The sequence below is a fragment of the Bidens hawaiensis genome, unplaced genomic scaffold, assembly GCF_021521415.1.
Source record: "Bidens hawaiensis isolate Kalapana, Puna unplaced genomic scaffold, B.hawaiensis_p1.1 tig00001032_1, whole genome shotgun sequence".
In the NCBI taxonomy this organism is placed as follows: domain Eukaryota; kingdom Viridiplantae; phylum Streptophyta; class Magnoliopsida; order Asterales; family Asteraceae; genus Bidens; species Bidens hawaiensis.
In genome coordinates this window covers 3,910,076-3,937,758 of record NW_027491060.1, presented here as the reverse complement: position 1 = coordinate 3,937,758, position 27,683 = coordinate 3,910,076, and the positions used below count along the sequence as shown (strand labels likewise).

At 35.0% G+C, this 27,683-nt stretch overlaps 5 protein-coding genes across 6 annotated transcripts; 3 read left to right on the top strand and 2 right to left on the bottom strand.

Moving 5' to 3' along the window:
* The first annotated feature begins 1,974 nt into the window (after positions 1–1,974).
* On the top strand, positions 1,975–8,055 carry LOC143555341 (uncharacterized). Of its 2 annotated transcripts, none has more exons than XM_077044908.1 (7): positions 1,975–2,027; positions 2,457–2,597; positions 4,868–5,413; positions 6,319–6,438; positions 6,671–6,762; positions 6,837–6,905; positions 7,900–8,055. In XM_077044908.1, the coding sequence occupies exons 2-7, from the start codon at positions 2,465–2,467 to the stop codon at positions 8,038–8,040; spliced, it is 1,101 nt and encodes a 366-aa protein (XP_076901023.1). In that variant the 5' UTR covers positions 1,975–2,027; positions 2,457–2,464; the 3' UTR covers positions 8,041–8,055. The 2 variants fall into 2 exon arrangements, with proteins under 2 accessions (XP_076901023.1, XP_076901030.1); XM_077044915.1 differs by having other exon boundaries at positions 7,872–8,055.
* A 1,317-nt stretch (positions 8,056–9,372) lies between these two features.
* Positions 9,373–11,780, top strand: LOC143555330 (calmodulin-7). The gene is made up of 2 exons (XM_077044900.1): positions 9,373–9,494; positions 11,270–11,780. Exons 1-2 carry the CDS (start codon positions 9,419–9,421, stop codon positions 11,641–11,643), a joined length of 450 nt encoding a protein of 149 aa, XP_076901015.1. The 5' UTR covers positions 9,373–9,418; the 3' UTR covers positions 11,644–11,780.
* Positions 11,781–12,657: 877 nt separating this feature from the next.
* Positions 12,658–17,880, bottom strand: LOC143555318 (transcription initiation factor IIB-2-like). Its single transcript, XM_077044892.1, has 7 exons — positions 17,420–17,880; positions 16,238–16,262; positions 15,952–16,081; positions 15,084–15,214; positions 14,907–14,995; positions 13,919–13,995; positions 12,658–13,088 (listed from the first exon to the last, which is right to left on the bottom strand). Exons 1-7 carry the CDS (start codon positions 17,770–17,772, stop codon positions 12,955–12,957), a joined length of 939 nt encoding a protein of 312 aa, XP_076901007.1. The 5' UTR covers positions 17,773–17,880; the 3' UTR covers positions 12,658–12,954.
* A 2,627-nt stretch (positions 17,881–20,507) lies between these two features.
* On the top strand, positions 20,508–22,832 carry LOC143553821 (tRNA-uridine aminocarboxypropyltransferase A-like). Its single transcript, XM_077043726.1, has 2 exons — positions 20,508–20,846; positions 22,305–22,832. Exons 1-2 carry the CDS (start codon positions 20,516–20,518, stop codon positions 22,754–22,756), a joined length of 783 nt encoding a protein of 260 aa, XP_076899841.1. The 5' UTR covers positions 20,508–20,515; the 3' UTR covers positions 22,757–22,832.
* A 167-nt stretch (positions 22,833–22,999) lies between these two features.
* On the bottom strand, positions 23,000–26,559 carry LOC143553811 (protein N-terminal glutamine amidohydrolase-like). The gene is made up of 6 exons (XM_077043715.1): positions 26,425–26,559; positions 26,082–26,181; positions 25,305–25,382; positions 24,450–24,580; positions 24,255–24,379; positions 23,000–23,604 (listed from the first exon to the last, which is right to left on the bottom strand). The coding sequence occupies exons 1-6, from the start codon at positions 26,496–26,498 to the stop codon at positions 23,444–23,446; spliced, it is 669 nt and encodes a 222-aa protein (XP_076899830.1). The 5' UTR covers positions 26,499–26,559; the 3' UTR covers positions 23,000–23,443.
* Between the last annotated feature and the right edge of the window lie 1,124 nt (positions 26,560–27,683).

The window sequence follows — 27,683 nt, the reverse complement described above, 5'->3', positions numbered from 1 at the left end:
ATTTTGGTAAGTTTATATGGTTTTTGGTTAGATAATGTAACATTGTGAATCGAGTTCAAAGTATCAACTTTTCAAAGTCTAGGGACTAAAATTGCCAAAATCCAAACTTGAGGGTTAAAAATGAAAATTTTGTTTTCCTGACCCATCGCGCTACGCGATGAGTCAGAAGAGACTCCCATCGCGTACCGCGATGGGGTGTCTGACAACGTGTGACACGTGTGCCACGTGGCACACGGTGGCACCATGTGCTGCCACGTGTCACCACGTGGCAACACTGCCGCCACGTGTCGCCGCGTGGAGACACGTGGCAGATCTACGATATGCGTCAGCAGACCTATATCGCGGTACGCGATAGGTCTGCTGAAGCACCCATCGCGTACCGCGATGGGATCCGAAAATTTGCTTTCCTCTCTCTCTCTCACCTCTCTCTTGAACCGATAAACGATTTGCCTCGATAAGCGTGCCACAATCCTTCGTTTGTGTATAACGTTTCCTAGAAGTACTTGCCAACCCTCTACCCACACTCAATCAAGAAGGTGTTGTTATAATGGCGAGGAATCTCGAGAGTCGTGTCCTTGAGTGTTGAAGATTTGGCATTCCTCGATTAACGTGTCGAGCAAAGTAAGGCGGCATCGGTGTGCTGCTCGAGTCCCTAGCATTTCTAAACGCCAACGAGGTTAGGCGTAATAATGAATTCAATATGATTGAATATTATATTCAAGGCTTAAGCCTTAAGTCGAGGTTATACTCGATACCTCGATAAAATAAAAGAAACATAACAAAGAAATGAATAAAAGTATGATTATTGAATATTGTGAATTCATATATATGTGTGTAAGTATATATGATTATATTCTTTGTTATGAAATTATTATTTAATGAATAAAGAGTATTCTTAAATAATAAAAGAAAAGATTACGTTTCTTGGAGAAGAAGAAACGTCGGGTTTTGAATATAAACTAAAAGTTTATAAATTTACTTTTAAACAAGAGGTTTTCAAGTAAATAAGAATTGAACTAGAGGTTCAATCGAGGATTGAGATATAAGACTAAAGGTCTTAAGCCGGATCGTGTATCCGACTAACAAACATTTATACTCGTAACTATAGGTTCGAGATAAAAGAAAGGGAAAGACCCTTGGACGGTGAGTGAAGCCGATCCTAAAGAGATAAGGTGAATACGTCCCCAAACTTTTAAACTTGTTTTCAAAAGAGTCAACTTGTTATATGAAATTGTTTACAAAGGACTATGTGTTCCTAAAACCGTTATAACTATGGGTATAAACCTAGCCATCAGGCTGTGGTATACATATGTCTGGATCCTTACATAGGTGGTACTATGCGATGTATGGGCATGATCGCACCACCCTTGGTTGTAGAACGCTCTCCTGCAGGGAGTACGACCGTTGTGTATATTTACGGGTACTTAATGAAGTTGAACGCTACGGTGTTTGTGAGGTGACCTAGTGTAGAGGCTCTAGTTTATAATGTGTTATTTGACTTTGTTATTCTTAAGCCACGTTGGGCCGAGGCAGGCGTAGTCTCGAGGGGTAATAAAGTAAAAGAAAGTATTTTTACGTCAGCGTGTTCACCAGCATTCGTTGCTGACGTATTTTATTACATTTTGCAGGTGAACAAAGTTAGAGCTTGGAATGACGAAGTTCTATGATATCCGATGGCTCGGATTTTATTTGTAAACTTAAATATATGGTGGTTTGTAAAACATAAACAAGTAATCTTTTATACAACTTAAACGGGTGTCCTTATAATCCCGTCTTTTGATTGTAAATATAAATATTACATTTTCGATCCTAAAGTTTATAAGTCTTCCGCAATTAAACGTAACTCTGATTTATTTACAATCACGATACCAATTATTGAGTCACGCTCCTAGGCCTAGACGGGGAAATAGGATCAATTTATGTAGCTTTATACGATATTAAGCGAGTAGACCAGAGAATAGGATCTACTTGGTCGAATTCAATACAACCCTAGCGTCACCGTCCGACATCCTTCTTCATCACTTCCGGTAACCTATTTCTTCTATATTCCAATTCCTTCTTATCACTCACTATATATATTATATTTATGTATAATAATAATAATACGCAACCAAAATTCAACACAGTCTACATAGATCTATTGAAAGCTTATTCGCTGTTGACTCTCCCAGTTTCACTTATTTGATTGCTTCACTATCACTATTTCAATTGTTTACTGTAATTTACACTCTTGCTGATATGCTTACAACTGATTTAAATTGTGTGTGAATAAATAAATACAGTTAGTTATATTGCTAAGGAATTTAGCTACAAGGTGTTTTATTATTTACTGATTCCACCATACATGTTTATGAAAACTATGATATTTACTGTGTTAATGTTTAATGCTATTGACCTTATGAAATCAAATCAAACTATGTGTTGTTATCTGATTTGGTGTTATATCGTTTTAGATAATAATAATATGGATTCAGACTCGCGTCCTCCTTCAGATGCTGCTGCTGCTGGAGCTAAAGCGGCATTTCATAAGCCTTCAAATGATCCCTCTAACAGGAAATATCGCCGCAGGTCGCCAGTAAGCGGTTCTTCATCTGATGGTTAGCCTTTTCCTTTACCTCTTGTCGTGTTTTTTATTAATATTGTAACAGGATAGATCACATGGGCAAACTAAGTTTGAAGTAACGGTAGGATTTGATGGTTTTGTTATTTAGTAAGTAAACTGAAAGTAAACGTGCTGTTTTTTATGTTATGTGGAATGAGTGTTAGTGATAGAATCTAGAAATTGGATTCAAGCAAATGATTCGATGACTGAAACAAAAGACCCAATTCGAGAAGGGTTAGTCTCCGATTACAAAGATAACTGAGATAATCAAAATTATGAACATCTCAAACCTTAAACATCTATGCTATAAATAATGAAAACAAAGATAAATAACTGCTTCAGTAATTTAGCTTCACTAGTTTTTCCACTAAACTCGCCTCCTACTTTGATTTTAGAGAGTTCGGCTCTTGTCTTTGACTTCAACTAATTTAGCCCTTGATTTTCACCCCCTATATTCAGCCCGACCTGACTCACTGGATATTTATCAGTTAGGATTTATAGCAAGTAAGTTTATGATGTCATATGGTAATAGACTTAATGCAATTGATTAAGGGACTTAAGTTTGAAGTATTCTCTGTTGGTTATTTACTGGTATCACACTCATCTACATAAGTAAAATTTTTGTAATTGGTTGGAGCCATGCTGAGCCCCTCTTACTGGTTCATAAAATCCTCAAAATTCAATTGAAAAACTTCAGTACATTTCAATATAGTCTTGTGTTTTAAACCATTTTTACAAACGGAATTGGTTTATTTAAGACAAAACAGTGGTTTTTGTTTGAGAATCAGTTTATATTCAAAACCCATAATAATAGCATCATGAAGTGACTATTAATTCCAAACAAAATTTGTTTGAAAATTATTTAATTTTTTAGCACATTCTTCTAATACTAGAATAATCAACCTTATATGGATGGATCATTTTTAGTTGCCGACCATGAATTGCGTCTAATAGGTTGACTTGCAAACTACTTACAAAGACTATATCAGGTTATTTACCAAATGAGTTTTATCTTTTCGTGTATAATTTCATAGTTCGAACTTATACTAGTAATATTAGGAGACTTAAGATTCTGTGATGTAAATTATCATCACTTGGGAAGATACTCCTATATGCGGAGAAGAAAACAAGTGTTGATCTTTGTTATTGGTGTTAAGGGGGAAATATGGTGAGTAATGGATTTGGCAATGACCATGGTTTGTTGAGTGTAAAATGTGAAAGCTGTGAAGTGTGCATGCAATGCAAGGAACTATAAATGAAGAAAAGAGGATTGTGGGGGTGCTTGAGGCCTGGGGTTCGATAAGATTTGAAACTGGACCGAGTAAAAATGTGTTGTTGATGGCTGATGGCTTCCAATGAGGTAAATGGACGTGTGATAGCCGATAGGTTCACTGACTTCCAATGATGGCAATTGGCATTTGATAGGTTCACTGGAGATGGCAACAAATCCTAGGACCTAGATGAGTGAATTGAATGTTGAAGAGAAGTATCGAGACTGTTAAAACTGAGAGTAACATTGAAAACTTCTCGGGTTGACACGCAAAGGCCCTCTGGTGTAGGGTTAAGGACAAGTTCTAAAAGGATTAGTTGTTTCACTTTGTTGTTTGGTCTGGCTTGAGGTTGCATGATGCTAGATGTACACAACATGGGACACATGTGGTCGAGATAGTTATATGGCTTAGAAAATCCAATCCAACATATTTAACTTCCTACTAATACATGCATATGCCATCACAGCAATCTCTACCATAGATTTGAACAATTGATTGATGCAAAGTTTGCTACACTTTCTACCTTTTTACTATACCCCCCTCTCTTCCGCTAGTTGTGTGTGTTTGGGGGGGGGGGGGTATTGCTTCATTCGTACTCCTCGCGTTATCACTTTTTAGCATGCTGTTTGTATTTTGTAAGAAGGATATGTTATAGGGTGCTTAATTGTTTTAGGCACATAGTAGATACCTGGGCGTAAGTTGGCGTCTGCACTTTCATTTGTTATCATTTATATAAGGTAAGAAAGTTTTAATATGTTGATGTTTTAAAATTTTCCTAACATAACTAAGTTACAAAGTTTGTCATTAGTAATAGTATTAGTGCTTCTCTAATATCATGATTAATTCATCTATTGATAAATGCAACCTTTCTCTTCCCTGGCACCACTTGTTATTTTAGACCGGACCTTAACAATAAGTGTTATATTAACTTATTATCTATAAGTACATACTTTTTGTGTTATTTTACCAGATAGTAACATAATCTGATCTGCAGGGGAGCCTGTTCGTGAGCATAGCTCTACACCCACTCATAGGAAGGATGACAGGAGGGATATAGATAGGGATCACCACCGAACCCATTACAGCAGAGACAGTGGTTCAAACAGAAATAGTGACCGAAGATCTTATAACGATCGTAGGCACGATGATTATAAAAAACGTGATGATTATAAGTTATCTCCCCGTACAAGGGATCATTCTAGAAGAGAATTTGAACAAAGCCGATCAAGAGATAATGTTGATAAGTACTCTCGAGATGGTTCCGGACATAGAAGTAGTCGTGATAAATATAAAAAGGACGATGTCAGGGATGAAAAACGATCCAGTCATCATTACAAAGAGTCTTCTTGGAGGGATTCTAAGGATCTGGATGACCCGAAATACTCACGGTTTGAGAAAGGGAAGTCCTATGATCAGGAGAACCGGGGTATTAAGGATAGATATTTCAAGGAACCAAGACAGCCGGTTGATGATGAAAGTGTTGCAACTGTAAAGAAGTCCAAATTTAGCATGGGTAAAGATACCGAGCACGCCAATGATGGTAGTTCATATGATTTAATACACAACTGTTTTTTTAGAGAATATGCCATAATATTAACCAAGTTTTTGTGTTCCATAAAAGTCACTCAAACTTTAGTCTGACTACAAAAACCACTCAAAGTTTCAGTATTGTTCCATTGTTGTGAAATCTTTTTATAAATGTTAATTTTGAGTTACTATAGTGGTTATTCTTTTCAATTTTAACCTGAATTAGTAGGTAATTATGAAGGAAAAATGTCAGTCTTGGTCATAATTGTTTCATTTAGGTTATTCGACTTAAACATATATGAGTAGTTCGCAACAGTGGAACGGGTTTGAAACTCGAGTGATGTTTTTAGTTAGAAAAAAGTATGAGTAATGAATTTATTGGAACAATTAGGGGTGTTTATCGAATCGAATTCGGGTTATTTGAGTTATTAGAATCAGGTCATTTGAATAAAGTTCGTACAACCTGATTTGAATAAGCTAGTCGATTTATCTGTTCGAATAACCAAAATAGAAAAAAAGTAAAATTAATAAAATATCAAAATTATCAAACATTAAAGTAAGATTAGCAAATTAGCGGTGAGGTTAAACGTTAAAAAATAAACTAATCGGTGAATTGACTTAGGCTTTTAGCGGAGTTGTTTTTTTAGCCCATAAAAAACTTTACTGGTCATATAATTTTGAAAACCAATCGAAACCATAAGCATGCTAAACAAAAAAGAATAATAAATATTAAATTCGAATTTGCATTATTCGAATCGAATCGGTTTGAGATGCCTAGTTTCGCATTCGAATCGAATAAGGATTTGATTCGATTGATGAACACTCCTTGAAACAATATTGAATCTCTGTTATTACTTTTTTTTTGTTCCTTTTTTTATATATGAATACTTGATCTAGCCTCAAAGCCTGTGACTGTAGGGAATGAAGTTCAGTTCTCAAGTTCCAAACAAGGTCAAGATTCTGGTGGTAAAGCAAACACAGAGCAAGGTTTTGTGAAAGATTCTGAGATTGATGCTGCAATGAAGGCTGCAGAGTTAGGTATGCATTTCAGTTTTGAAAATTTAAGAATTGAAATAGTAAAGTTGATCATTAATGTTTATAGTTTATATTAGTTTGCATATTTAAATAACCTCATAACAGATATGAAAGAAAAAGAGCTGTTGTTGAAATACACAGTAACCATATGTTTTATAGTTAACGTTTATCTTATTATAAATACGTGTGAATCAATCTCATACTCGTTTGATTTGTTTAATGATTTGTTGGACAGTGAATAGAAATCTGATTGGAACGGGTGTGATGTCAACTGATCAAAAGAAGAAGCTGCTATGGGGGAGTAAGAAGAGCACACCTACTGAAGAGGTTGGGCTATAATTGTATTTGTTAAAAAGCGTTTGTGGTTTTAACCACTTTCTAATTGTTGTTGGTTAATGCAGGTTGCTCATAGGTGGGATACATCCATGTTTTCTGACCGTGAACGACAAGAGAAGTTTAACAAACTCATGGTAACGTCTTTCACCTGTTTTCTATGATATATATAAATGGGTTGATTTCGACCCATTTACTTACAAGTTACAAATTGGCTGAATTTGGGTTGTCTCTAACCCGTGTAGTAGTAGGTAAAACCAAAAAATTAACAAAGACCGACCCAACTTCTTGTGAATATGGTTGGCAATTTTGACACGACCTAAAACACCACACAATAATCAGTTTTGGGTTGTCGAATCAAACTTTTTTAATCAACAGGACATGTTCTGGTTGGTCTGTTTAACCGTTTTTATCACCCACGAACCCAGTCAACTCGTTGACAACTTGATTACTGCCAGGGGTGTGCATGAAACCGTAAAAACCGAACCGAAATAAAGAATCCAATCAAAAACTGACGTTTTGGTTTTATGTTTTTGTAAGAACCGATCTTTGCCTTGGTTCCGGTTCTGCTTGTTACAGAAACCAAAAAACCAAACCGAACAGAATTTATGAATTTTTATTTTTACTCTTTTAAGAATTTAATAAATAGTGTAACCCAAATATTTTAGCCCTAATGTATAATAGTCAATTAATTATTTATTAGACCCAAAATTTTAGGTCAATTTTTTCAGCCCAAAACTTTCTAGCTTAAAAGGTAAAACTGAAAAACTGAACCCAAACCACAACCCGAAAAAAAAATGTAACTGAACGATTTTCAAAAACTTTGAAGTTTCGTTTTTTTTTTTTTGGTTTGGTGTGAGCCAAAAACTGACCCTAAGCAATTAATGCGTACTTAATTACTACCCATCAACTTTTTTCACATGTTTAGATGATTTTAAGTATGCCACATGTTAGGGTTTATGTTTTTAATACAAATAAAAATACGGGCCTTGCTTTGGTTGAACAATCTAACCTAACACTACACGTAAAAAAGGTTAACCCGTTTTACAACTCTTTTAAGTGCAAGATGTCTATTGATGATGGTAAACTAACACATGTTTTAGAGTCTGAGGTTGGTATGGCCAATTGTAGGGTGTGAAGGCGGAGCCAAAACCCGAGACCCAAGACAGCAGTCTAGCCGAGAAGCAGAAAGAGCTCCAGATTGACTTAGAGAAGCAGTACACGGCGGGGCTTCGTCGAAGAGATGGCCGTACTGTCGGTTTAGGTCTTTGATTTTCAGTAGGTGTTGCTCTTTGTTGTACTCAACTTTCTTTCTTCTATCTTATGCTTTTGGAAATGTTTTATCTTCTAAACTTATGATTTCTATTCATATTTCTGTGTGTTTATAAGCACTAAATCCTTACCGATCTAGTCTATTTGATACCAGTATTGGCACCAAAAATTTATTGATTTCGGTATTTGGTAAAAACGGTATCGATATTTTTTTTGGTATTAGGTACCAATCAGAATGCGTCGAGTTTTTCTTGGGTATTAGTTGCTGACGTCTGTACTGACACCACACTCCTATTTGGAATTTCACCTCAATGTTTTAATTGTGTTAAGTTTGGTTTCTGTCGTTTTGATTTGACTATTTTGACTAGTTTAATTCTTAATTTCGACATTCAACCCATTTAAGTTATCAGTTTTTAACATTTTATGCTCCTTAGACTAACTCTCTTGTATATTTTTTTTGTTTGTTTTCATCAAATGATCAAAATACCCGTGTTTATAAAGCCTAAAACCTAAATTGTTGGTAGAAATTAAATATCAAGACTTGGTGCAAAAAGGTCACTCTTTGAAAGAAGGATCAAGGTCTCTCCAATGCATTGCCCAGGGAGGGAATAGTTGACTTCTTAAATCCATAAAAAGTGATCCTAACAATCCTTGATGGAAGGCTAGGTCAGGTGTGAAGATAAGGGCTATTCCATAAGAGGCTAGGACTGAAATCATTGGATAGGGGGAACTATTCCATAAGCCACATCTTAAAGTGGGTAATTTTGCTGCCAAAGAAAGGGGCAAGTTGGAATATATGAACTTTGGAGAATTAAGAACTTGGAGGAAGAACAACGAAAAGGAAAGGAAAGGAAAGCAAAGATTTATATATTTGTCGGTAACCGTGTAGAAAAGAGAGCCGACTGATGAAAGTAGCAAGCAGTTGCGCCTTAAAACCTAGGGGTAATAATGAAGAACAAAAGATCGTGAATAAAGGAGTAGAGTCCGGTGTGGCAATGGACAAGCCCAAAATCGCACAAGACTAAGACCAAGGGCAGTTAACATGATAAATATCATATCCTTTGTAACAATAGTTAGAGAAAAACATTGATATTTTTTATGAAACTATATCAAAAGTTATTAATTTAAAACTTAATCCCATATTATACACATGTGCTTTTTTTGTTACAATATTTATAAAACTAAAATGATATTTATAAAAGTAGTAATAATTTTATATTTTATAATAATAATAATAATTGAGTGTGGGGAGGGGAGGGGAGGGGAGAGCGGTGAAAGCGGAATTTGATAAACCGACGACGTCCTAGTCCGGAGTTTATCATCATTGATCTCATTTCCCCCAATTCCAATTGAATTCAATCAAATTAAATTAAATTAAATGGCGGATCAGCTGACGGATGACCAGATCTCTGAGTTCAAGGAAGCTTTCAGCCTCTTCGATAAAGATGGCGACGGTATCTTCTTCTCGCTTTATCTCATTTATTATACTTTTGTTGCCAATTTCAACACGATGATGCATGCTATTGGATTTCTGATTTTAATTGGTTCATGACAAATATCATTCAATCGCCAGATGTAAGTAACTAGTGTTCTCTTCACGAACCAAACACAGGCTTGCTCACACTTGATTAAATTTAAAGAAACCAGCGATATGTTTATGCTTGAACTTTGTTTCGTTTGACTTGCTTCCCTACAAACTTTTCATTTTTAAATTTCTAAAACTCCTAAATGTCATTAATTCAAGACTTCCGACGATAAAATGTCTGCAAATCAAAGAAAACAAATATAAAACCAGAGCAGTTAAGAGTTTAAAATTGAACTTTGAAGTCACGGGAATTACGAAACTATAATAAACCGTATATTTTTATATATACCGAACAGAGTGATGCATTGCTCATGCTTGGCTCGTTTTCAAACCGAACCGAATCAATTGGCTCATTTCCAAACCAAACAAGCATTTTCCAAGCGAGCGGCGAGCAGTTTCGACAGTTCTAGATGCAATTGACACAGTTTGTTTGGTGTATTTTGATCTTCTTAATTTATAACTCATCGAATTAATAATTGATACATCTGAAATCAACTGTTTCAAGTTTAATATCAAATAAAGAGAATTTGATACTTGTATAACCCTCATCCTACAACATTAGTTTAATTTTGTTATCAAACTTCAAGTTACAAAACTAGGCTATTAAACAGGGTGTTTTGTGGACTGCCATACACATTTTAGCCAATACTATGAACCCGATAACGTGTATTCAGTTTTATTTACACTTTTATTCTAAATAATTTTTATTATGAGTTAAACTGTGTTATAGCCTTTGAATTGCTATGTGCTAATTAGGATTTTGGTACAAGTATGATTAGACATCATGAAAGTCGCTTAAGTGGAGCGCATTGTGTTACAAGCGAAAAATCCATTTGTTTCAATCGTACTTAAAAGTTTTGCTGCATTTTATTATAATTTTTGGACACGTTGTTAGAGTTGAAACTACATCATGGGTTGGAACCCTTTTTTAGTTGTCAATTTTGCTATTAGATTCAGGCTAGTTGAATAATATGTAATCTGTTATTTACTACTTCCTGTTTATAGTTTTGGTATTTATGTGAAAATTTATTATTGGTGGTTTTCTGTCTTGCTGCTTTTTTGATTAACTTAGCCGCGACCACGAGTGTGAATTTCTGACACAACATGAGAACAAGACACGGACATTACACTAAATTTGCGACTTAGGTTTTGTTTAGACGTTTTCGGGTTGAATCTGTTTTACTCATTTATTTTTTATTTTGTTATCCTAAATGCATTTTATACATTAAATTAAATTGTTTGGGTGGCTAATGCCAAATTTCAAAGCTAAAAAGCCAATTTACATAAGATTTTCTACTTCAAATGTGATTGTTTTATATAATATATAAATTTGCATTTTTTGTTGTAAAATGTATTATTTAAAGTAATAATACGTGAAAACAATAAAAACTAAAAAGACTTTCGGGTCAAACTAGTTGTGTTAAAGTCAACCCACTCGCAAGTATGTGTGCCGTGTTTGGGGTTTACATTTCTAACACGATTTTCTGGTTCGTGTTGAGTTGGATCCACAAACCCTCAGCCACTATATTTTTCGTGTAAAAGAAATAAAAATAAGTTTGGAGCCGGCTCTCCCTAGTATCTTTTGCTTTTGGTGTCTATTATGTGAAAATAATATTATTATTGCTAAAAGCGTATACAATATAGGTTGCATCACGACGAAGGAGCTTGGAACCGTGATGAGATCCCTCGGGCAAAATCCAACCGAGGCCGAACTCCAGGACATGATTAATGAGGTTGATGCAGATGGCAATGGGACAATCGATTTCCCTGAGTTTCTAAACCTAATGGCCCGAAAGATGAAGGATACCGACTCAGAGGAAGAACTTAAAGAAGCATTTCGGGTGTTTGACAAGGATCAAAACGGCTTCATATCTGCTGCCGAGCTTCGCCATGTGATGACAAATCTCGGGGAGAAACTTACGGATGAAGAAGTTGATGAGATGATCCGAGAGGCGGATGTCGACGGTGATGGCCAAATCAACTATGAGGAGTTTGTTAAGGTTATGATGGCTAAGTAATAATAAGTGTGTGGTTATTAATATTACTCCAGAGGATATTGGTTTGTGGGATCATATGTTTAATTATCTATCTTATGACTGTTATAATTGATAAGGATTTGATATGCTTTGTAGGAATAAGAATTAGCCTTAATGTTTCTCTGTATATGTCATATTTGAGTCTTTTTGTAACTTATTTGAAACATACATAGTTATAAAATAAAAATAGATAATGAAACAAGTATGTTTTATAACTATGCAAAATGTCCATTTCGAGGCAAACCACTTCTCCAAGGACACGAGAAACAACACTCAAATATATCTGATTGCTGATAACGAAAGAACATTTTACATTGAATAAATAATAGCTAACAGAGAGACATCACAAGTTCTTTATTGCTCCATTTTTTTTTCATCTTTGAAGAAGTCCTATCTCGCTGCGTTATTCGTCTTGTTGTGTCTTGTGTATGGTTTCTGCCTCGAATTTTTCTCATGTTCGTCATGTTGAGATTGACGATGCGGTTGCTTGGTCAGATATGGTTGTTGGGGAGAAGAAAATTTTTGTATGATTGTGAAGTGTCGGAAATGGTTGTTGGAGTTGGAATTGTTCTTGTGAAATATGATCAAGTACCGATTAGTTTTGTGCTTATTGTTGAAAGAATTTTGGGTTTAATTGCGGTTTCTTCTGCTAGGGTTCGGGTTGATTTTTGCAGTTTCGACTAGAACTCACTTTTTTAGCTCTGTGGGGAGTTTTGCCTACTGTGAGGACTCAAGGAGTTTCAGCTGAGCGGGATGGGGTGGTGTTCCCGACACCCGTCGGACAAACCAATGAACCACCTCACTCATCCTGTCCATCCTTACCTCCACACCATCCAACCTTACGGGTAATAATATTGTTTTAGCTTAAAAACATTTTAAAGTTAGTGTGAAGATTGAGCAAGTTGATATCCATGCTATGACCAGACGGATAACTAAGACTAAAGATCAAGCAAATACTTGTACCGCTAATACTAGCGATACAAGATGTCAATGAATAATATAAAATGGTAGCCAACGACCGGCGAAAAGTACATTTACAACACTCTTTTTTTCCTCTTTTTGTAAAGTCTCATTAAAAGAAAATTATAAAATATCAGTTTCGAAACCAGCTTCCACAAGTATATGAGAACGAATCAATTTAAATTTTCGGGCATTTAAGGGGGGTGAGGATGGTCATGTTGTCTTGTTCATCAACACCATCACAACATCCAAAAAAAAAAATCTTAAATAGTTTGAATCCAATGTTGTCAACTTCAAGCCCATAAATATGGTTGGTTTGTTTGTTTCTGTGTTTCAAGGGCTGCCAAGGTTTTTAATACCATCCTCTTGAGCATACCAAGTTGGTATTATTTTAGTCAAATGGGGATACAGATCCTTGTACGAGTTTCTTATTGTCCCTTCTGCAACTCCAGTTGCGAGTGCCACGTCTGCATCCACATTTAAAGTTCAAAACAAACAAAACTACATGCTATAAAAACTAACAGTAAGCGGGACTGTGAACAAGCCGAGCCAAGCCAGGTTGGGCTCATGCTCGAACTTTACATTGATATGTATAGAACAAAAATATATTTTTAAGTAGAGAATTCATAGCATCATATGTATTGTTTGTTTTTTTCAATTTTTTAAAGATCAAGAGGCATACTTTGTTTTTTATACAATATTTTAATGCTATTACACAACTCAAATCAAGCAAGCCAATGAGCCCCTTATCGAGCGAGCCACGAGCCAAGCCAACCCCGGCTCAGGCTCGGCTCAATTAGAAACCAAGCAGACTCGGACAGGCTCGCTTACAAATAAGCATTTTCCGAGCAAACTTCAGGCAAGCCCCAAGCTTTTACGAACAGCTTGAACCAGAGGTGGCAAAATTGGTTGTTGTGCTGGTTCATTACGGGTCAAAAAGAGTAACTTCTGTGAAACTGGCCAGGTTGAATTAATCAGAAACACGCTTGTGTCCAAACATTTCAAATGTTTCTATATATAATTAGTGTGTTAAATTTGATTATAAAAGTGTATTGTTAGAATAGTCCAACATATAATTTTCATTTTTATAGTACTCACAATCATAATTTATTTTATTAATTAATATATATTACTGAAATTAGCAACTTTGATTGTACTCTCAAAGTTTCTCTCCTTACATTTCAAACATTTAAGTAATACTATTAACGAACGCAATCACGTTCATTTTCATAAACGAAAAAACACGAGCGTGCCCCGTTCGTATATGTTTATAAAAGGATGATCAGATGTATGTTACCTTTTAGGGGTTTCTTCTCATCAGAAAGTTGAGTGACTATGTAAATAATAGCTGCAGCAATAGATATCGGACTTCTCCTGCAAAAACAAAGTTGTATATACATTTAAATAAAAGCAGTTGGAATGGGTTATACTTGATTTACACCAATTAAATTAACATATACGAGTGTAAAGGAAGCTGGTCAAATGGTTTCACATTGTCTAAAGTGAATGTAAATGCATACAGTCTTATTTTTGGGATAAGCTATAAGTTATAAGTTACAATATTGTATCTTATCAACTTATCCCTCCACAAAGTAAGCAATCCCATGCACCTTTTAAACTTTAAAATTTATTATAAGTTGGCTAAAATAAGCAAATCTTAAACACCCCCTAAATTGCTTTGCAATGGCAAAACTAGATTATTATTGTAATAATTCAGTTTTTGTTATCATGTCTAACAAGTTAATTATTCATACAATAAAATTAAAAATAATAAAATAAGTATTTGCAATTGTTCCACATGCATTGACATATGGCATTACTGCTAAAGACAATAAATTGCAAATTATCTCAAATGAAAGATTCGACAAAAAGTATGCATTCTACTGGTGTTGACAAAAACATACTTTACATGAGAATATTGTTAAGAAAAATAACCAAACACATATTCTACCAATGTGGCTTAAGTTTTAGGACATTAAAAATCAACATTTTTTGATACAAGTGCGAATCTTGATCTATCATATTAATTAAAAGATAAGTACTAATAGTACTCTATTTATGATATAATTATTTTTATCATTGTAGTTTATTATTCAAATAGAGGCAATTCTTCAGGAAAAAGTTTACTTAGAGAGTAAGCTAGCATTTTAATGTTATATATCCTTATATTATAAGTAATTGCCCTGCAAGTATTAAAATATATTTAAGGGTCACTAGAGTTGTACATTCTTTTATGCTTATTATGACATATTATAACACTACTTATCACACATAAAAGGAAATACCTTATATCAAACTCTTCCGCCTTTTTCACAGATTCTTGGGCAGCTTTAACGGTTTGATTAGCCATACCAAGATTAGAACAAAACCGTCTCTGTTTATTTATTAGTCATGCAAATTAACGTTTAAACCTTAATTAAAAGAAAATACTAAACATGATATATTAACTGAACATAACTGACCATGAAATCACCAGCATGAATAGTCCCCATTTCAACCGATTGACCCATTTCAAGCTCAAGTTGTTTCACAATATATTCTTTCGCACGCCCAATTTCTTTCTTCGTAGCTCCGTTCGCAACCGAACAAATTTCTATTTAAACAGAGGTTTTCAAAGAAATGAAATGAATATAGAAGACAGATCTACGCCTGTAGACGAACCGCGCATTCAGTACGAACAAACATGACGACATGTCTTGTTCGTTCGGCGAGAAGTTTGTTTATTTAACAAATGAATGAACAACAAAAGAACTGTTCATTTAGTTAAACAATGAACACATGTCAGTTCATTTATGAAAATTTGTTTATGGTTTTTCGTTTATGTTCATTTATGTTGGTTAGTTTTTGTTTGTTTAATTTTGTTCGTTTATGTTCGTTAATATATTAGTTTAAAATTTGTTTAGCGCATTACAACTTAGTTTAGTTTCAATAACTTTTTAAGCCAACACATTGTTTTTCACATTACTTTTAACTGGTTCAGTTATGTTCGTTAATCCATGTTCAGTTATGTTTGTTCATTTATGTCTGTGAACCATTCATTTTTTGCTTTTAACGAAGGAACATGAACATGCTCATTTTCTTAACAAATGAACATGAACAAGAAAGCCATGTTCGTTTATTTGTTCATGTTCGATTAAAGTTTAACGAACGAGCATGTTCATTTTTAACGAATGAACATGAATAAGAAAACACCGTTTGTTTAATTCTTCATGCTCGATCGTTTGTTCAGTTAATGTTAAATGAAAGAACATGAGCATGCTCCTTTCGGTTCATTTATAAGCCTAGACAGATCAGATTCATCTCAAATTTATAAATTAATAATGTCCGTACCCTTTACGGTTCGTGGTTTATCTTCTTGTCTACAAGCAATGTAAAGGCAAGCAGCTAAAATGGCATCTTGATTTCTCCCTCTACTCGACTTCTGATCTTCTACCTTCTTGAATATCTCATTAGCACGATCCTATTTTGTAAATATATAAGAAAAAAAGGCAAAAATATATACAATTGAGAAAAGGAACTCAATAACATGTTGGCTAAAAACCTAATAAATAAAAACAATGTCACAAAGTTAAGCAAACGTGTCCCTCTATGCAGATAATGCATCAAATTTACATACCTTAATCGTTGCAACCAGGCCCAACCTGAATAATAAATTACACATATCAGAAACAAATAAAATGCAGTGAAATTGAAGTGATTCACAACACATTCGTAAACTCATTTGTTCTAGGTTATGCCACACCATTTGCAGTGATTTATTCAAAAAATCATATAAAAGAGGACAATAACTAAGGTAAGAACATATCGCAATGCAATTTATGCTTTTCAATCTCCATAATCAAATAGGCGTACTCTGTTTTAAGGTCATTTGAAAAGAGTTCAAGTTTCAGGGACCCTAGCAAATTGACACATTAGTATGTGCATTCAATCCAATGTGTATTGCAGTATGTTTACCAGCAAATTCAGAATTCTACTTTCTAATATCAAGTTATTAGCAAATCAGTATAGGAAACTATAACAAAACCAAGTTATAATCATTGATCACTTGGGAAATAGACAGTGCATTAAGTTGACAGGGTCTATCTACTATAAATTAAACACTAAAAGAAGTATTACTTTAAAAAAAATATTGACGGTAATTTGTACATTGTTTTATGATGTAAAACTTACTAGTAGTAGTTGCTACAGCTCATGTTTTATAAACTACAGTCGGTGATAAATGGATGGGTCTTCAACTTTAAAACCACTCACCATATTTACAGCCACAGTTTTACAAGACACTCGTAGCTCAATTGTTATACAACACTATTTGTAGCGAATCACTCAAAAGATAATATAAAAAAGGATAAAAAAAATAACGTAAGAGCATATCACAATACAATTTATGCTTTCCAATCTCTGTAATAAAAAAAACTCATACTCTGTTTTCAAAGTCATGTAAAGCAAGTTCAAGCTTTGTTAAACCCTAGCAAGATGATACATCAGCATGTGCAATCAATCCAATGTAATTTGCAGTAGCTTTACCAGCAAATTCCGAATCCTACTTTCAATTCTACAAATCAACAATATCGTCTACGAACAAAATGAAACCCTGATTCATCATAATCTCCATACCATCTACACACAAAAACCCTAAATCACAATAATTTTCATCAACATATGAAAACTTCTCACCGATCAGACATACGATCACAATCAGTTAATCACCAATTCACCATATACATCTATTCAACCAAACAAACCCTAGCAACTCCAATATAATTAAATCATCAACAATTGTCATACAAACACTTCTCACCGATCAGACATAGTGGCGATGGTCTTAAACGCCAGAATCAACGATCGATCGGGATTAGATCCACGGTTCTGCCACCGGCCCAGCGACGACGACAGGAAATCGCTGGTAACGCCGTTAGGTTTGGAAATCACGGTGGAGAGACCGCCATCGTTGAGGAGGATGTTCGTCGGACCTCCGACACGGACGGGATCGTTATCTCCGGACTCGTTGGCGAAGGTACGCCACTCGGAGGTTTCATCGATTGAGTGGGATTCGAGAACGAGTCCGCACTCGGAACAGACGGTGTCGCCGGCGGAGTGGTCGAAGACGACCTCCGTGTTGCGCTTGCAGTCGTTACAGTAGGCATCAGACATTGTTTGTTCAGTTAGGGTTTTGAGAGGTTGGATTGATTATTATTATTAATGTTAGAGATGAGATTGTCGGTTTTTATAGGGTTGTTTGTGGATGCCGAATGAGTTGGGGTTGGTTTGTTCACACACGACTGACTTTGCCAGGTAAGGTTCTTTCATACTTTTATTTTTATTTTTCATTTAAAGGGACTCTGCTTTTGATTTGGGGAAACTCTCACCTGAGGCTAACGCTTATGACACTCGCTCAAAGGCACGATAATAGAGCGAGTTAAAACTCGTTCAGTTCAAATATCCAACTAGTGAACATCACATCCTCGCCTAGTCTCCCATGATTACCTAATGTCGTCAAAACTAAATGCTATGGGCATGAATCGAACCTGTCTTACATCAAACAACAAATCTCTCCCTTACCAAGTGACCACTTCACCACCGACTCATTGACATATTATATTGTTTTAGCAACAAAATATATTATAAAGTAAATTGTTTAAATCGTGTGATTATTTGTTTTCATACAAAAGGTTTTTCTTTTACAATTGTACAGTTTATGTTTCACATGGTTTTCTTTTGCAATTGCCATTTGGGAAGTGGGGATTGAGGAATGATGTTGGCGTGGTAGCGGATGAATGGAGTTGGTGTGGCGGTAAAGAATATGAACGAGAGATAAATAAGAGTTGGCACTGTTGTTGAGTTTTCTGACGAAGATGAACCGAAGCTACTTGAGTGGGAGATTTATTCTTGTGGAAATCAAAATTGCACTCTTCATATACTTGTTGAGATTCAGGTTCACATCGTGCTTGGAATGGACTCGTGTCTTATCGTGGAGGGGAAAGAATCCTCTAGTTTAGATCCATTTTCATCGTAGTTATTCTTGTTGATTCCCTTGTGCATGAGTGTATATGTATATGGAGAGAGTTTGTGTGAGAGAGAGGGGGGGGGGGGACTAATGACAGATAACAAGGTATGACTAGGAGATCTCACTTCTATATATTTGTGACTGTGTCAAAACCCTTATAAGTTTGCTTAACTTAAACTTTATCATAATTATGTTCAACATGTTGGTGAAATACCGAGAAGTCAAATCTTTCTTCTAAGACTTTAATGTCACATATCTAGTACTTAATTGCTCGTTTTGATGGGCCATTGGGCTAAGGTACCGTCTTATCAGGCCGAGTTATGGGTGACCTCCTTAAGTCTCCTAGCCCCTTGTATCAGTTATTTATAATTGGGATACGACACTTTAAGCCCACAATAATAGCTTATGGGTTGACTCCACTTGGGTTTGTTAGAATTGGGCATGACTTGTTAAAGAAGTCTATGGCAACATATATTCTTATGTTTTATTCCAATTTTAAAGGTTGAACCGTTGAAGTATAACTAAATCCTTCCTGATTTCAATTTACTGTGTTCCCTAGCTAAAGTTAAAATGCGTCTACGCAGGGGCGGAACTACAGGAGGGTCTGTTGACCCTCCGACGGCCAAACTCGAAGGTCACCAGAGTACTTTGTAAAAAATGTTTTGTATAACTGACCCTATTGATTGTCCTCCGAAATGCATTAAGGTTAAAAGAACAAAAAAAATGAAGAAATGTTTTCCGGTGCCGGTGAGCGGAAGTCCGATGGATTGTTGTGTTTTATGAAATTGCAGAGAAAATGAAGAAGACATAGTATTTAAGTGTTTATTGGGTTAAAAAACTTGAAATATATAACTTGGCTTTTTAAAAAACCGAGCTTGGCCCACAATACAAATTATTAACCTAGATATTTATTTGCTGTATTTTACATTTTCAAGGAAAACTCTTTCCTTTCTCATATAGTCCTATACTGGCTATACATGTCGGCTGCCAATCTTCTTAACCTAAAAAAATCGTAATTAACTCTTAAGTTTCTTTAAAAATATTAAAAATATGTGGACATAGGTACACCTTTTTGCAACCTTATAATGTAAGTTTCTTTTAAAATTTTTTTAGTCACATTCTGTATTATTAATTGTTATTTTAATTAATAAGTTTAAGCTTAATTGAAGTGTGTAATGTTGTTTTACCATATCTATTCAAGAAATTCAACTAGATTAATATTTTACATAATTTTCTTGGACCCAGGTTTGAGACCTGGCTGGTAAACTGTGAGAGTAAAGTTGTAAATAGACGGGAAAAGACTTAGGTGTAAAAAAATACATAATTGTTGTCATAATTTTCTCTTATTTTTATGTTTAGAAATGCACCTATAGACATATTTAGGTAAAGAACCTAAAACAAGTATCAAGAATTCGTTAAAGCCTAATAAATATAATAAGAAGAAAAAAGAAGTCAAGAGGAATTTGAGTTATCCGTTGTGTTATGTTGAGAAATATTTTACAACCGTTGAAAATGAAGTGGTTTTACAAAGGTTTTAAGCTACGGGGCCTTGTAGATTACAACTACTATGCTTCACATCGATTGGTGAAAAATATAGTGATTGATGTGCTTTAACGAAAAAAAAAACCATTTCTATTACGACCCCCGACCAAAAAGTTATGGTTCCGCCACTACGTCTACGCGCTAAAGTGTTGTATTATTAGATTGAAGTATAAACTATGGTTAATGTTTTTTCCTTCCTGAGTGTAATTACTACGCTAGACCTGCCTAAACCGTTCTCTTTGGTGTAACCAGCAAGGTAGTACCTTGATTGTGCTGAGCGTGTAATTAAGTCAAACATTCAAATGTCAAGGTAACAAGTGAGCGTGTAATTAAGTCGAAACATTCTAAATGTCAAATCTCACCGACGACGATACTCAGCTCAGCCACCCAACCACACGCCGGAGAATCTGCAACGCCTGCGACCGGCCGGCCACGGTGTGCCTATGCGACTCAATTCCAACAGAACCAATTTCCACCACCACCACACAAATCATAATCCTGCAGCATCCACACGAGCAACGCCACCCACTAGCTACAGTTCCCGTTCTCAATAAATGCCTCAGAAACTGCCAAACCCTTATTGGCCGTCGATTGCGTCCTGGCGATTCGCCTCTTCTCGACTCTCTTCATGACCATCAAAACCCTAATCGTACTCTTCATGCCGCGTTTCTGTTTCCTGGTATAACTATTATTACTGCTCTAGGGTTTGTTTTTTTATGCATTTTGATCATCGTCTTGTAGCTGATATGGTTATGTTGAAATTCAGTCATGTTAGAACAAGAAATTAATGTTTTTTTTTAATTAAAAACAGACATTTTGATGTCTAATTATTATTATTTTTTTGTTTATCATTAATTAAAACAGGCCCGGTTATATTACGGTTCTCGGGTCTTGAGAATACCATTAAACGGGTCTAGGTAGGGTCTCGCGGCTGTGACCTGTTTGCTCCTATATGGGTGAGCATAAACCCGGGAAGACCCGCGTGACCTGAACTGATCTGGTCCTGAGAATACCATTAAACGGGTCTGGTTTGGTTCTCACGGGTCTGCGCGCAGGAAATCGTTATAGTGCTAGAAACGCTGTGTTTACACGATTACTAGTTAAAATACAGTTTAATTATTATAGAAACTGAAAATACATGTTAAATGATGTATTTTGACATACTATATGCTTACGCATTGAAAAACATGAAAATCAGTTGCTTAAGATTAACGAGGCTGTTTGGCTGTTAAACAAGTAACCGGCAACTTTAAGAAACTGACATTAAAAGTGCTAAATTTACTAGTTATATTATGAGACAGATGATTCTGAGTGTTTGTATGACAAAATGTGCGCATTATTTGTTGCATGATACATCAATTACTGTTTCAGCATAAAACTTAGACAATGTCCGCCCGTTTGCTCACCCCTAGGCCCTTGTTACTGTTTTGACAACCTGTGAGAAGATTTCTTCATAACAATTCTTTCCATTTGTTGTACATGGACAGATTTTGTGCTTATTTTAGGTTGTACATATAGCTTTTTAGGTTGTATATAGAGGTTATTTTTATATTAAATTGTATATATAAGTTTACATTGTTAGAAGTTTGAGTCCTTGATGACGGAACCTTTCAGAGATATTTAAAATCTACAGAATTGATAATGGAGTATAATTTGGCTGTGTGTTCATTTGAAATCAGGGGCATTAGTATGGCTATGCTTTCATTTGAAAAAGGTTACGAATTTTGATTTTCGGTAATATTGTTGCTGGATAATTCTGTTTTTTTTAGTATTTACAAGGGGTGTTCATGGTCTGGTTTTGATGTTTGATGGTTACGGTTTCAATAGTTTTTTTTTCCATTTTTGTCTTGCAAAATTGTTAGTATGTGTGCAAATTTTAAAAGGATAAATATGGACATGGTTGATGAAGATAATATGCATACATGATTACATATTTCAAAATAACGATAAGGAAATAATAAAAAAATAGGTTAAACGGCCGGTTTCAAGTCTCAAACTGTCATCTAGACCGTCAAACCGCCAAACCGAACCGTATAACTGTATAAGTATCAACCTGACCGTTTTGCCAAACCTTTTACAATTCGACTATCATATGACGATTTTAACGTATAAAATGTTGGCCCGTTTGACTTTATAGGTACAGACGCGACTCTTTCAATGGAGATCAACGAGTGGAAGTCTTCATTTGCAGATGATGATGCAAACAAATTTGTTCTTATCGTTTTTGACGGGACATGGAAACACGCAAAGGAAATGGTATCGGCTAGCCTTCCGTTCGTGTCAAAGTTTGCCACTCAGGTAAGTTTGACCTATGACTTTCATGTTGAAGGGCAAACAAAATTCAACTCGGATTTAATACTTAGGAAGGAGCCTTTTGGTGGGTGTATGAGTACGATGGAGGCAGTTGCACGCTGTTTACGGGTTCTTGAACCAAATGGGGTAGAGATCGAGGCGCGGTTGGTTCAAGTTGTAAGAATGATGGTCGGATTTCAGGGTTTGTTTTTGAAACCAACGAATCGGAGACCTAAGTTGTTGAAAAGGAGTAAGGAGGATCAGAGAGAGATGAATTCGAGATCTTTTTGTACTTGATTTTTGGTTTAGTGCAATAGTTGGTTTTGGTTTTGGTTTTGAGCCTTGAGATAGATTTAATTCATGAAGTTGTGTTTTGTTATAAACTCTTTTAACTTGCAATTTAAATATATTATTCAATGAAATTAAAATTAAAATGATTAATTTATTTTGTTATGAAATTTTGTGATTACCACACAAGTGTGACAAGTTGGTGACTACTACCATAATAGCGGGACAAAGTGCTGATCACTAGGATGTTACTAGGTATTGTGATGGCAATCTCGACTAGCTGAGACGTTGCAACAACAATCTCCACGGCTTAGAAATACGTTGATAATATTAGTGATGTGAAAATATTGATTGAAGATCGATAAATAGAAAAAAGATAATATCTTGTTCAAAATTGAACCTAAAAATGGTTTCAAGTCTACTTCATTTGTGACCAACAAGAAAAACACAGAAACCATGTCCACATATGTCGAGATAAACTTAAGTTTTGTTAAGTGGTCCAAACTGTAAACGCCAATCTCGATCATCTAGTCCTGAATCGGAGTCTAAATTAAACCCCTGCCAATAAATCTCATTTCTGTCAACTTAGCAATGCCTTGAAATACAGGTAACTTGCTCACATGCAAGTAACATAACATCTAAAAACCAGTTTACAATCTGTAACAACAAGAGGGTATTGAAGAATGAACATAACAGTTAACTTGCAATGCAAGAAAAGAACTGTTCCAGCTGGCTCTCACCCACCAGCACACCCAATTGTTCGGTCAAAACCGCATTAACCGAATCTTCCCCGACAACTTTCAAAACATCTTTTGTTGACATTTCAATGTACTGGTTTAGGTTGTGCACACTTCCATCTAACCAAAAACAGAAACAGTTGATATCTAATCAAATATAATTTAATGAAAATTACCCTTTGGAATTTTATATAATCAGTACCTATTTAAACAAAATTTATATTTAACCAGTACAAGAAACCGTAATTTTTTTATTAATCCCACAAGGAATACCCGCCCCGGATATTTAGATATCAGGTCTCCCAATCAGGTTCGGTTTTTTGCCGTCCTACTCAATAAATATATTTTAACATATGGAGTAACACGTAGATCGTGCCCTTTTAACATCAATAAGTACAAACATTGTCCTTTAACATATGGAGTAACACATAGATCTGTTCTAAAAAAAGTACAAAAAATGTCCTTGAAGTTCATATGTTGTCACACTTTTCGTCTTTTTTAGTACCCAGTGTTAACCTTTTCTATTAGTGTCTTTTTTAATCAAAATGACCATTTGGACCTTATTATAACTAAAGGACAAAACACGTAATTTTCACAAATTTTCTTATAATCCTACACGGATACCCGTCCAGAAAGTTTCAGGCTTCGGGCTTTTCAATCGGGTTCAGTTTTTTCGGCCATCCTACCCAAAGTGTTTAAAAATGTTTAAATTATATATTGTAATAAAAATATATTTTAACATCTTTGACAATCTAGATATTATTATTTACCTTCGGCGACTATGGATTTGTACTCGGGTGGAGGAGAGGTCCAATTTCCCTTAGAATCTTTCATATGTCGCCTATCGGAGGCAAAATGACGGAGAAATAATGGAGCATGCACAACACGAAAGACCCTGAGATTACATATCAATTCACCATTATTATCACCAATTAAACAACAAATTTAATACCAAATTTTGTTACCTCTGAAATTCAGAAAATAGCTCAAATGATGGTCGAATGCTTTCGGATACATAGGATGCTAGGGTTGATGGAAGTGGGAGATTTGTATCCAAATCCCATACTAAATCCACCGACTTTCCTTCTTTTCTTCTCTGCTCACCAATTTTTAAACTTCAATAATACGTGTATATATGATTTATATATGAATTTGTTTAAATTAAATACTCTCTTTGGAGCAAACATGACCCATAGGGCTGTAAACCAGCCAAACCAAGAAGCCGAGCCAGGTTGGGCTCGGGCTCGAGCTCAAACTTAAACGAACTGAAGTCAAGCTCAACCTCAGCTCATAAAAAGCTTGAGCCAACTCATGGTTCGACAAGCTGGCTAATTAACCGTTCTTTAAAAAAACTTTTTTACACATTGATTTATAGAAGACAAAAATATATAAATAAATAAATTAGAACATATACATAATACAAATTTTATAAACTAGAGAATTTATAGCATTATATATACACTATTTCTGGTTTTTTGAAGTTTTTTAAAGATGAAGAGGCAAATTAAAAACGTTATATGTAACATTTCTGTTTTTTTACAATATTTTATATGTTATTATATTACTGTTAATATTATTGAATATTAAATTTTGGAGTTAAATTTAAAAGAGCCAATCGAGCCACGAGCCGAGTCAACCCTGGCCAGGCTCAACTCGTTCATAAACCGAGCCAGCTTGATTCGACTCGTTTACAAACAAGCTTTTTTCAAGCCGGGTTTCCACTTTCCAAGCGAGCTGTGAGCTTGTTGAACAGCCCTACCATACTTAACATGGTGATTATGTGCGTATAAACTAGTGTAGTGAGAGTTTAAACCCGTTACCTGAATGCAAATAACATGGTAATCCCACAAAATTATACCGTCCGCTCTATGGCTAGCTTTTTGATGCCACAATGGGATCTGCAAAAAGTCATACGTAAATAGAAAGAAAAAAAGGCGTTTTGTTACACAACCATGTTTATGTTTTAATGTGTGTTTGTCTTGAATGAAAAAGGGAAGTAAAACGTTATTAAAATAAAATGTAAAAAAATTATTTATCTCAGTAGTCAAACGTAAAACATGACGAATCAATAATTAAAAATGAATATAAATTATTAAAAAAAATAAACAAGCCAAGCTCAAGTATGAAAAAACTACTCAGGAACCAAGCTCAAGCTTTAGAAAAAATCTCGAAACAAGCCGAGAATGAGCTCTCGTAAGTCATAAGTTAGACGAGCCGAGCTCGGGCTTCGCTCGGCTCGTTAACACCCCTAGACGCACGTATCAAATAGACATGTATGTGAGGTACAAGGTAGTTACATAATACTTTTTGTTAATCAGATAGATTTCTCATTTCATCATAACCTACCCAAAATTTAGATAAATATAACCTAACCTCTTTGTACAAACTAAAACTCTAGATAATTTGTCCATGTACAAGAGGTATTCCCAATTCGTGCACCTCATCGGTTATGCTGTTACATAACCGTTTTATGTATCCTCGTTACACAGTCCTCTACCTAAAACTGATTCTATATCAAACAACCCTCTCATCATAATATAGTTAGACAACACAAATCAATAATCAACACCGAACAAAAGAGTAAAGAATAAACATACATGCTTATGCTCATTGGAGATGAAGACAACAAAGAGATCAGAGACATCAGCTACTCCATCTGCACATAACTTCTTGCAGAGCAAATACACATTCTCTTCACTACACCAAAATTTAAACACAAAATTAGATTATTCCATTTACTTCACAACATATTATTAATCAAAACCACCTTTGGATGCTAAAAATGTAACAAATTCTATATCAATTGCAATAATTCAAAATTTAAATTATAGCATTTGACCTAAATGGCGTAATATTCAGGAAATTATGCTAATTAGGGCATAATTGAAGGATGATTTGATCTGAAAGTTGATTAATTGCAGGAAGATAATATAATATTACCAGTAAGAAGGTGTGTGTTGAAATTGAGAAGAAACATCGGAAGAAGAATCAGAATCCAGAACTACTGAAGCCATCGTCTCAATCCAAAACTACCACAGAACTGACTGACTATTTATTCCTTTTTATTATTGCTCTTTTTTTATGCTTCAAGCTTTGGTTATTAAAGTTAGGGTTTTGAGGAGTGCTCAAACAACATAAGCAAATAGCTAATAAGGCTTGAGTTCGAAATTAAACGAGGCGGTTTGGCTCGGTTTAAGTTCGAGCTTGAAGTTAAACGAGTGTAAGATTGAGCCAACGAGCCGAGTCATGACCCGAGCTCAGCTCTTATCGAGCTGACTAGATTACAAAAATGAGTTGGCTTCGTTCAGGTTGTTTCAAATCAAGTTTCTTTTTAGCTAGTTTTATTCAAGCTTTATCGAACAAGCTACGAGCTATTTTCTTATTCCGATGATGTTTTTTCCATTAAAGTTTCTGGATTTATTTGATTAGTAACTAAATCATTACAGTATAGGCTAAGTGAAATGCATTTTCATTAATTTTCTATGGATTTAAATATGATTGTATACCACTTTATATCTTTTTTTGAAATGATAAATTTCATTAACATAATAATTAACAAGACGCTAGAAAACTAAACAACGAACCGACCTAAATTATAATGAGAAATTATACCAATATATTCATACAACAACTACAACTATACACGGCTTTTCTAGGTGAGCAGCTTTTTTTTTCAAAGGTATCCCAAAGATATTTATGTTTTTCACCGTTTTTGAGAAGCTAGCCGGTTTATTAGAGAAAATAATTCAATTTCTTGTTTTCCAAATGCACCAACACGTCGTGAGAATGACCCATACCATATAATACCTTGTTACTTTCACCAAGATAGCTAGTTTCATGAATTTTAAGTCTCGAACTAAGTACGCATAGATGGAAGGAATTTGACATCAATTGCTAACAAGTTGTCATATCAACGAGGTGAAATAACGTGAAGTTAGGAATTGATCACTAGTTTCTTCATAATAACCAAGCAACTTACATGTCACCAAAGTTCGAACCCAGATCCACATTTCTTTTGTTAAGAACCACGAGAGTAGATAGGCTATTTATTTATCTCCGTCTTTCAAACCAAAATACTTCATTTTTGTGGGACCAAGTTATCCACTTCATAATGGAACATGACTATCGCATTAGAAGCTAAAAACACAAGGAACTTCACAAAGGCAACTGAAAACTTGTACGAAGGATCATTGGTCCAC